The 11,078-nt window shown below is 43.1% G+C and overlaps 2 protein-coding genes across 3 annotated transcripts in view; both read right to left on the bottom strand.

Annotated features, from left to right (window-relative positions):
- Positions 1–417: 417 nt before the first annotated feature.
- Positions 418–7,219, bottom strand: fam117ba (family with sequence similarity 117 member Ba). 2 transcript variants are annotated; one of them, XM_080297735.1, is made up of 8 exons: positions 6,643–7,219; positions 4,774–5,012; positions 3,031–3,114; positions 2,793–2,903; positions 1,922–2,065; positions 1,573–1,780; positions 1,352–1,472; positions 418–1,076 (listed from the first exon to the last, which is right to left on the bottom strand). In XM_080297735.1, the coding sequence occupies exons 2-8, from the start codon at positions 4,792–4,794 to the stop codon at positions 851–853; spliced, it is 915 nt and encodes a 304-aa protein (XP_080153861.1). In that variant the 5' UTR covers positions 4,795–5,012; positions 6,643–7,219; the 3' UTR covers positions 418–850. The 2 variants fall into 2 exon arrangements, with proteins under 2 accessions (XP_080153861.1, XP_080153862.1); XM_080297736.1 differs by lacking the exon at positions 3,031–3,114.
- A 1,501-nt stretch (positions 7,220–8,720) lies between these two features.
- Positions 8,721–11,078, bottom strand: part of LOC113015709 (bone morphogenetic protein receptor type-2) — a 39,531-nt gene continuing 37,173 nt past the window's right edge. The window contains exon 13 of the mRNA XM_026157863.2: positions 8,721–10,465. Coding sequence (XP_026013648.1) covers positions 10,212–10,465 — 254 coding nt within the window. The 3' untranslated portion in view covers positions 8,721–10,211. The remainder of the gene's footprint in view (positions 10,466–11,078) is intronic.

Here is an 11,078-nt window from a genome sequence, read left to right on the forward strand (position 1 = left end):
TTCACTGCTACCAGTTAGCGTAACAAAGGCACTGCTTTGTCCCAGTTTTAGCTAACTTTTGTGGCAAACAGCTAATAAAAGTACAAAACAGATGTCTGGATTTGGTTTACAAGGTGGTCCAAATAAAGTATTTACTTGTTTCAAGGTGTGAATTATGCACCGTCTCATTGTTTGCTTGTTTTGAAGATGGTTCAGCCTTTCTCTATGAATATATGGCCACGATAGTGCAAAGATGTCTCATCTAAACATCAACATCATCAGAGCACTATGATGACTCAGGGAAATCAGTGAAAAATATCAGGCACATTTTGAACTCGTCTTTTTCCCCATCTCTTGAAGTTTTGCTACTATATTTTCTGGCAGCACCAAAATTAGCCTCTGTGGTCAAACTCTTGGTCACTAAGGAAACCAGCAGCCTTTTTTTGTTATCATGGAAGGCATATTTCATATCAAGAGAAATAACTACAGATAGAAAAAAAGATATGTCCGTGGAAAGGCGCCATGGTATAATACGATGAAATAAAAAAGTCTGTCCTTCCTCCCTTTTCCTCCCAAAAAAACAGGAACAATAACCAGCACTAAGGTAGAAGAAAGCGATGAAATGTTAGCTGCAGAGGTCTGCTCAGGCCTGCAGGACTCTCACATTGTAGTTGTCTGATGAGGAGAGGCAGTGGGAAGCGCTTTTTGAACAAGATAAGGACATCAGAGAGAGCTTAGCTGGCATGCTGAAGGCAGTTTTTTAGAGCAGAAGGGCCATTTCCTCAAATGTTTTTGGATTATGTTGGTGGGGGGAGGTTGTTTTAGAGGAAAGGAAGGGGTGTGTGCGGACTGGAAGGCTGCAGGGGGGGCATCAGAAACTCTCCGGCTCCTCCAGGAGGCAGGGCTGGGTGGACAGAGGCACAAGGGATGGGGATAGGCTTTGCAGGCCCACGCCGGAGCGAAAGTTGAGGTCCGGGGCGGGGAGTAAGGGCTTGAGGATGCTGACGAGGCAGAAGGCAGAGCCGCTGTTAGGAATGAAGTTGACCTTGTTGCGGTCAGGACACAGAAAGGGAGGGATCTCCTGCAGAGGCTTGGGCCTGGAAACACATGCAGAGTCATATTTAGCCTACATGTTAACCTCTTGTTTTTATACAAGTTCATCATGATTTTGCAAAACTCTTGACACACTTAGAAAAACACTTAGACACCTTTAATGGCGTTTGGACAACAATGTAACTGTGGAGAGATAAATTAAGGTTCGCTCACACACACACAAACAGTACTTGGCATATTTGATGTCGATTTTGGTTGTTCTATGTGATTTTATGGGACACCAACTGGAAGGACGCTGAACACCTCCTTTTCCACTCACATTGACTCCTCAGACACTTTGACCTTCTCACAGCCCTCTGGAGGTTCTCTCTTGAACATGTAGCTGTTGTTGGGTCTAGGAGAGGCGGCGTATTTGGGCAGCGGGGAGCAAGGTCCCAGCTCTGAGAATAAGCAAGAAGGTGGGTTAGCGACACGTCGAGCTCACAAAGGCACCGCTATGTGTCTGGTTTTGACTCTTGTATGTATGCGTGCGTTGGTCACCTTTGTCCTCGTATGGGCTGCCTCCACACGTGTCGTTGAGGACGGTGAGGTAGGAGGGTGAGATGGAGTCGGGACGGCTACTGCAGTTGCTATGGTTACTGCTCAGGCCCCCGCCAGAGGGAGTCTGCGTGTCGATGCTGCGGGTACTGCTACTTCGCTGTAGGGGGACAGGAGGGGGTGCACGGTGCCCATCGGGGACATCTTGTGGCTGTTGCACGAACACACACACACACAAAATCACAATTATATCTCCAATCTTTAAAAAAGAAACCAATCTGAGATTAGTTTTTTTTTAGGGAAGGACACGACATTTAACACACTGGGAGCACGTTAACTCATTGAAACTCACAACAATAGTCTCATCCTTCTCGGGGGTGTCACGGATGATGATGCGTTCGATCTCCTGGTTAAGGCCCTCCACGCTGTTGCGGAAACGAGGGGCCGACGACTTGGATATAGGGATGGGTATCAGAATGGTCTTAGGCATAGGCGACTGCAAAAACACAGACAAACCGAATTTATTACAAACGTCATCTGGGGGTTTAGTGACTTTAAACCAGCGGTCCCCAACCCCCGGGCCATGGACCGGTACCAGTGTGTGAGTCATTTGGTACCAGACCGCGAGAGTGAGACTCGGGTGTGAAATGTATGGTTTTCAGGGTTTTTAGTGTTATTTTGTTATCGTTTTTTTCATTAACTCGGTTTTCCTGGGTCTTTTCACGTGTGTTATGAATAAATCTTTTTTTTGGTACCGGTACTAGTTTTACTTTGTTGTATTTATCCGCGACACCTTAAAGGCCATTCCGTGAAAATATTGCCGGGCACAAACCGGTCCGTGGCGCAAAACAGGTTGGGGACCTCTGCTTTAAACGGTCAATGCCATAGAAAGAAACAAATGTGGAGATAATTTATCAGAACTAACGTTTGCTATAGCATAAATGCACTATATCTGAGCCAGTCATTCATTTTCTTCCAGGACATCCAGAATACAGGACAGCTGAATTGCAACAGACTCCACAGGGAACGTGTGAGTGGCCCTACTGCCATCTCTGTCGCATACAGTAGAATGACATGAGTGGCCACTAAATGTGTACATACGTCTACATCACACACACACTGGAGCTAAATAAGGACATCGAGAAAGTGGGACGTCCTCAAAAACCCAGATCGGGTACCCAACACAGTCTTCCTCCAACCTGCATGCTGTCTCTATTAGTCACCTGCGATTGGATAATGGTGTGGCTGCCATTGAAAGGGGCCTTGCGCTCTTTGTCCCTCCGATGGCGGCTGCTGCGTTTGCTGCGCTGTAGCTGCTGACGCAATTTGGCGATCTGAAGAGAGCACATACAGACATCAGTGTTAACAGTGGCATGCTGAGAAACAAGGGATTCAGTATGCTCCAGGACCCGTATTGTAATTTGTTGTTTATTTGGGCCTGTAATCAGGTAAGAAAGTGACCTCCTTGAGCTGGTCGGTGCTCCCACAGGAGGCCGAGCGTTTGTGTGAGCCCCTCCTCCTCTCATCTGCCCAGGCCCTGGGAGTCTGACACACACAGATCCACACATACACTGTTCAGAACTAAAGCTCAAACACACAAGCTTAAAACTGCTAAACAGGAAAAAAAAATACAGCTGAAACCAAAAAACATTTGACAGTTCTTAATCAAATATATAGGGATTATTTAAACAGACAACACCAACTCCCCATTTATAGAACTGACTTATAGGATGGGTGCTGAACATGTTTTTTATGTTATAACTGAGAAGCCAGTTAAGAGCCTGGGGAAGGTCTTCCAACAGCAAACCGAGTGACACAACCATAACTCATGAAACACAAGAGAGCTGAAAACCTGGCTTATATTGTTGGACAAATCAGTAAAGTGTTGGCAGTAAAGTTCAAGGGCTGGATTTACTGGCATGGCATCCTGCCACACTGCTGGTTTACAATGTCACACTGGCCATTATGGGTTTGGGAGCACGATTGCTAGTAGGTGGTTGGCCCTTCCTTGTAGCCTAAAGTGGATTTGTGGTTCAGCAAGGGTAGCACGCTGACAGTCTGTTAGCAGTCTGGGATGGCCTGTCTACCTGTGGAGAGCTCTGTTATCAAGGCAGTGTATAAAGTGTCTGGTAAAACCGGTTTGTGCACCACTCTTGCTTATGCTGCTGCTGGTTTGTCAGCCAGCTGCAGAAAAGAGTGCAGTCATAACATACAAAGTGCTGAAGTGAAAAATACTGCAAACACTGTTTCTGCTTTTCATTCTCTATTTTAAAAAATATATATTTTTCATGGTTCTTCTGTTCTCTTCTGTTCAGCTGTTTGCCCTGTTCCACCCACCGGTGAACCAATCAGCATTTGCCAGACACACAGTTATGTTCAGCTGGGATTTTAGAGGACTGCACGGAAGCATATATCTGTCCGCTTACTGTCCGAACTGAAGCATGTACGCAGATAGACACTTTTGCAGGACTGTGAATTACACAGAGGCAGCTTTATATGGGAGGAAGAATAAGATGTGACTCCTCTTGAGCAGACTATCAGAAGAATTCATGGTTTTCAGTCAAACCCAAACAACAGAGATGATGCTGTATAGAGACTCCAGTAACACCAGAGTCTCCTTGGTTGGCATAAGAGGTAAGGACAGGCAGGAAGTGGAGAGCTCTGGAACCTCAATAGGGCAAGGCCCAAGGAAGGGAAAGAAGCCAGTAGGTCCAGGAACTGACCCAAGCAGGGGTAGAGGAAACCCAATGCAGTAGGATGGTTGGGACACGGCAGCAAAGAATGTGGAATTTATGGGAGCAGTTAATGAACTGGAATATCTTGTGGTTAAAACTATGGAAGGCTGAGCCACCCTAGATCAAGTTTATCCAGTCAGTCTATAATGTCCTCCCAAACCTAACCAACCTCTCTTCCTGCAGTCTTGCAGAAACCACCCACATATACCTGCTGTGCCTGGGAAGAGGATGACTGAAACGCATCTTAAGCTGTTGCCCAATAAGCCTGAAAAAGGGCAACATAAAATTCCTACAATTTATTTTTAAGATTGTTAATTTTTCTTCCTTATGTCAGTCAGCACTTTGGGTTCTTTCCTCTTCCAGTAACAGTAATAATACTTTTACTATGTATTATGGCCTACACATATAAACAAAATGCAAACTTTGTGTATCTCACAATTATTACTACACAAAGAGACGCTATACTCACCTGCGTCGCTTTGTCCCTCATGTAGGGAATGTGTTGTTGCTGGCTGTCGTCCTGAGGCCAGGGACCTGTCAGGTGAGAGCCAGCGAGCGTGCCCTGTGAGGGCCACAGCTGGACGCGATGGCGGGAAACCGAGAGAAGAATGAGGGAGCAGACTGCTCAGAGGGAGAGAAGGGGGGAATGCCGGAGGCGTGGAGGACAATCAGAGGAGAAATCTAGAAGGTTAAGGCCACAGATGCAGTCTGAAGGGAAAACAGAAAATGAGTTTGAGTAGATCTAGAGATGTAAAGACGTTTGATGTAAACACATCAACAAATCACCAGACATACAGCTGGCCAATGGGATAAGCTCGCAATGTCTGTCTAGGTCTGTGTGTATTTACTTTTGTGTCAGGGAGTCTGTGTGTGTGTGTGTGTGTGTGTGTGTGTGTGTGTGTGTGTGTGTGTGTGTGTGTGTGTGTGTGTGTGTGTGTGTGTGTGTGTGTGTGTGTGTGTGTGTCCGTGTGTGGCCAGATTGATGTTAATCCATCCCATGCTGGGCAGAGCAGCTATGCCAGGCTCACACGACCCCCTGGTTAATGGCATTAAGACACCTTAAATGAGAGCAGGGGAGCGTACCCAACTGACCCTGGCTGCAGGTTGAGGTTTTGCAGTGATTCACTGACACCCATGGGTTCTTGCATCCAGGGTACCAGCACCATCAGTGAATTGCACAAAACCTCTAGGATTGTGTATAGGCAAAAATTTGGTATACACAGTATATTACAACCTTGTATATAACGCCACTTATAGTGATTCTGTCCATCTCACTGTAGGGTTGTTGATATAGCATTAACAACAGCTTCTTTTATGTAATTCTGAGTCTATGCATTCTCTGAGAACAGAGAATTCTTTGCATTCTAATGAATCACATTTTCAATATTGAGATCATGATTATTTACAAAGTTTAAATACCAAAAAGTACAGTTCAACATCAGAATTCTCCCTCATCTGCTATGACAGCAGAACGGCAGTGCAACAGTGCAAACACACACTGCAGACAGTTTTAATGGATAACAAAGAATCAACTCATTCATCTTCTCTTATAATGTTGAAATGAATAGAACATGAATCCATAAATGCAAACACACAGCTCTGACTGGTAGTGTGTGTGTGTCCTTGAGCTAAATTCGGCAGGGGCCTTGACCAGTGCATATAGCTGTTGCTAGGAAACGTCGGTGGTGTGTGTGTGTGTGTGTGTGTGGGGGGGGGGGGGGGGTTCTGATCATTATTAACACACAAGAGAACTTGGTTGTGTGTGTGACTAAGCGGGGTTTTCAGCATCAGCAGTCTGCCAGTGAAATGCTCCCACCACTTTATTTTGATGGCAGCTTTTTCCTGCCTCAGCGGCTGCCCACAAATCACCTGCACAGTGTACGCTACCAGCAATAGTAACACTGGTAGCAGCAGTAGTAGTAGCAGAAATAATAGAAGAGTGGCTCAACCTTCTGTTATGTTGTTGTCAGAACAACATGAACAGCAGAACATTTTTTGGCCTAAGAACATGACCCGAACCACTAAGAGAATAGATGTGGTTTTAATTGTAAATGTTGAACATTGCCTGTTTTATTACTATCTATCCTCCATGCTAACTTGACATATTAGGGGATGAAATATCCCTTAGATGAGAGGATCTTAATACGAAAAATAAATGCTCCCTGCACGTTCATCTCCATACAAAAGCCTGCACGGTGAAATGTAGGCCGATTGTGTTTGGTGGGAAGCACGCCACCCCTCCTCACACATACAAAAACATATTCCACGCTGGTGCTATAATCCATGCTCAGGAACAGCATCCAAATTTCTGACCTTGTGTATGTAAAATCAGACTCACCTGCAAAATGCAGTCTCGGTGCGCTGCATGCAAAGGGGCATGGGAGCTCTTCGGCAGCCCCGGACCCTGTTGCCACTACTCGAAGATGCTACAGATGCGATGAGAAAAGGCAGGGCAGAATGACCAGGGTGAAGATTACAAGTAAGGAAGGTAGACTCAGATATCAAAGGCAGACACCGAAAAAGAGGGAAAAAATAGAAACACGGCCTTCGTGAGGACAGCAGCGATACCGCTTGTGTCAAAATGGGCGTTGCTGTGTTCGCACCCTGCCTCCTCGAGACGTCGGGGATGGATGTTTTTCTCTCCCGGCTGAAGCAACGCGACAGCTTTAAGCGTCTAGCCAAACGCTTTGTGTTCGAAGAAAATAACTGTTAAAAACAGAGCGAGGGTGCCTCGTCTGTGGAGTTTGTGATGAGCTGGAAAAAAAACTAAACAAACAAACAACAACAACAACAAAAAACAAGACAGGAATAACACATTCAGAAAGGATAGAAAGAAGAAGGCGGTGATGCTGGGCTAGCCTCCGCTCACACAACGGGAGAGGGACCAGTGCAGTGTGAAGTCAGCCGGTGTAACCGATACTTCCGGTTGTTATCCTCTAAATCAAATCTGCACGCTGTCAGGTCCACGTAATCATGATCATTTGGTACTTTCACTTTAATATATATGATCACGACCACAGTCATCTTTGGTATTTACATCAACACCGGCAAATGAGGACAAGTGGGGCCGATGGCGCGATATGACAGCCTCGCTTCTGTCAGTCTGCCCCAGGGCAGCTGTGGCTACAACTGTAGCTTTGCCTCCACCAGTGTTTGAATGTGAGAGTGAATGAATAGTGGAATTGTAAAGCGCTTTGAGGGCCTCGAAAAGCGCTATATAAATGCAATCCATTATTATTATTATTATTATTATTATAAGTGCAATACGGAAATAATTGTGTTTTTCGTTTTTGTATAGACACACACACACACAACTTTATTGTAGTTTTGTATTATTCTTTTGCACTGAGGATTGCATCTTAATTTCGTTGCTCAACTAATGAAATCATTAGAAAGTTGTATAAAGCAGATAACCATAATTTTTATAGTATCATTTTTACAAATAAACGATTATATTAGCCGTTTTCCACTTTGAATTTCTTAGTTATGATGATACAAAATAATAATAAAAAAACACGAAAAAGCGTAGGTTTGTGGCACTTTATTTTGAATGTAATGTGATCGACTTCCGGTACGTCCTGGCTGCTCCCGGCTGACTTGGCGCAGAAGAAGTAGTGCTCTGACGTAGCTTACCAACGCTGAGCTGCTCGTGCTGATGCTGCAGTTGCTAGGGCGCGTGGAGCAGACAGCGGAGAACAGAGGTGAAGTAAACAAGCGCGAGAGGATATGACTACCTAGTGTTGATTAATCACTGAGAATTAAGAGGGTTGGTCGACAGGGGTGCAAAAAAGACAAAAGCAAAACAAAAAAAAAAACCCAACCGATATTATTTCTGTTTGAATGATTCCATTGATTTACGTCCAAGACAGCCAAGTGTTTCATCATGCGGCTGTATTAGTGTAGCTTAGTCCTTTGGTGCTGGCACTGTTGTTCTGTTAAGCGTCTTAAAACACTTTAGACTCTTTCCTTATTCACAAGAGGCCACCACAGCGATGTTTGAGTTGGAAGATTATAACGCCGATGTCCTTCCTGACGAAAAACAAAAAAACAAACAAAAGCAAAAGAAAACAATAAGTAATCACCTTTTTTTGTCAATATTGGCCTCAGTGACAGCTATCAGCAGATTTACCAGTGGCAGTGACCAACATTGTACCACATTAATTTTGCACAAACAAAATGTTTAAAAATTGACCAAGACCAGAAAAGACTATACAATATAGTTATTTTGAAAAAAAATTCTTGTTTTCATAGCATAAAAGTGGTAAATATGGTGTTAAATAAATAAAATAGCTATTTCACAGCAGGTTCTAACCTTGCACATCGTCCACAAATGTTTTTCTTCTGAATAATGCTGACAACACCTCAGGGGCACCAAAGGCATGAACCCAAACACAGATTAAATGTATATACCCAACAATTATTTCATACATTTATTGAGGGGTTTTTCTTCTTCCATATTGACTTGAAAATGTTTACAGAAACTGTACCAAGCAGATGCATAGCAATGGAATCAAAGGCAATGTCCATTGAATGCAAAACACAATACCATAAAAATGATGCAAATATTAATGCGATACATGTAAGGATTGTTTTTTTGATACAAACTACAGATTACAAAAACATAAATGAGATCTTTTCATATGCGCTGAAGCAGCGCTGAAAATACAGAATGAGTATGTCGACATTTCAGCACGCCTGTACAGCGCGAGTAAATAACACGTGCACATTCACGCAACACACACACATCACTCACTCCACCGTCAGGGGATGAGACGACAAGAAACAAAAAAGTAATATCCAGCGTGCTTCAGTGTGTTTTTTTTCTTCAGTTTTTGATTTGTGTTTGAACAGCAGAATCTGGGGTTTGTAATATTTCATGTCTTGCAGACAGACAGCTAAATGCAGAGTCCATACTGAGGTCAAATGATAGTGGTACAGTGACTCCAGTCAGCCACTGTAACAGATGCCTCTGTAAGTTCAGCTCCAGTGATTGTAAGACCCCAGAATGAGATTTGTTACTGGTGTAATTGTGCAAGCAGACAAGTTCCACGTCAGCCCACTTTTAAGTCAGCTGGGACTGATTCTTTTGTGTTAGCGTTCCCATAAAGATAGTCCAAAGAGGAGGATTGTCAGCTATTTTCTCCTCGTGAGTCAGGTTGGGGGGAGCGAGGGTTATAATAGTGTGCGATGGATTGTTTACAAAACGACTGTGACTATTCATAAGTGCAACAGAGATTAACATATCAAAATAACAACAGGATAAAAAAAATTGAAGCAATAAAAACACTGAAAGCATCTAAAAGCTACATCCTATTGCACAATTAAAAGGTATGATACAAAAAGAGGATACAAAGTCATGAGACAACAATTGGTATTGCATACAAGGAAAATGTTTAAAAAGTTGCTTTGTCTTTTAAGACCATTAATTTGTTTACAGAGCCCACTCTCACTTTACTCGATAGAGCAAAGGGGGAGTAACCGAGCGCTCGAGTGTTGATTGTTTTTTCATCGCCTGTTTAAGTTTAGAGACCAATCTTCGTCTTGGTCGCAACAGACACGTTTAGGAAACACTGATTTCAAATTCATTCAAAGTGCACAAATAAAAAAAAAAAAGAATTAATGTACCACTATGAAACTTCAAACCAAGATTTAAAAAACACAAAACAAACAATGCAGAAACAGAAGCCAATGAAAATGCTGCATAGCTGGATTCCATTTAAAGCAATGCCATCAGAAGGACACACAGGAGCGGGACAGACCTAATTACTGTACATGATCAGACTCTATTGTTGGTTTGTGACATATTCCATAGCTTCCTCGTGCTGATTCAGAGCAGAGAGCTCCACACAAAATAAAATAATAAGTGCTCTCTAGATAGTGTTGCCGGGCCTGTTAGAGGGTCCAAGTTTACACATGCGTGTCACTGGGTTCGCTGGCCAAGCTGCCCCCCCGCAGGTAGATGGCTGAACTGGACTTGGGCCGGTTCTGACTGTGACTTTGACCTCGGGTAGAGCCATTGTTGTTAACTTCTGGCCCCCGGGTATCTGTAGAGATGACCCATGTGGTGGGTCGCCACTTTTTCAGAGAATAAGGGGTTTTGACGCGCTTCTTGATCTTATCTCCGGTCCCCAACGCTCCATCTGGCTGGACTAAACCATCTCCTGGAAAACAGGGTGGAACAATGATTAATGAGCAATGTAGCAACACCTTTGTGCATGAAAATCATTAAAGAGACCATGAAAAACTACACATTTTGATAAGGACCTTCTTTTCTATTAACCACTGATTATTAACTGAATTGCTGGATTAGACATTTAATTTCTAAAATATTCTAAATGAAACAAAGAATAAAATATAATGTTTCTTATTTTGACCAACAATTCAGTTTAAACTATTGATTTCTACATTTCACAAGCCTCTTTTTTCCAACATTATTATTATTATTATTATTTTTTTAAATAGATAAAAAACTACTGATAATAAATCCAATAACTGGAGCACAAAAAAGAAGAAGAAGAAAAAAGAAGAATGACCAAAATCAAAGCAGCAGAAGCAGCAATTTTGACTGTGTAACCTACAAAAAGCTTTGGACCCTACATTTCCCATAATGCAACAACACTCTCTGTGCCTAGTAAACATTATGTCTTTCAAACTTCATGCTTCCATTATATATTGCAGACATCTGTTATGAGCAAATTGACTTTCATGTGCATAGTTAATAACGGATGGATTACAATTAGTTATAATACAATTTAGCAACAGAGGGCTGTTTGA

This window comes from Astatotilapia calliptera, chromosome 23, assembly GCF_964374335.1.
Source record: "Astatotilapia calliptera chromosome 23, fAstCal68.1, whole genome shotgun sequence".
NCBI classification, from domain to species: Eukaryota; Metazoa; Chordata; class Actinopteri; order Cichliformes; family Cichlidae; genus Astatotilapia; species Astatotilapia calliptera.

Bases quoted from the DNA above. Each gene is read 5' to 3' on its own strand.
- fam117ba (XM_080297735.1), bottom strand. From the start codon at position 4,794: ATGAGGGACAAAGCGACGCAG. The intron at 2,066-2,792 runs GTGACTAATAGA...GTGTTTTTGCAG, and splicing joins ACACCATTATCCAATCGCAG to TCGCCTATGCCTAAGACCAT. The intron at 1,077-1,351 runs GTGAGTGGAAAA...ATGTGTTTCCAG, and splicing joins AAAGTGTCTGAGGAGTCAAT to GCCCAAGCCTCTGCAGGAGA.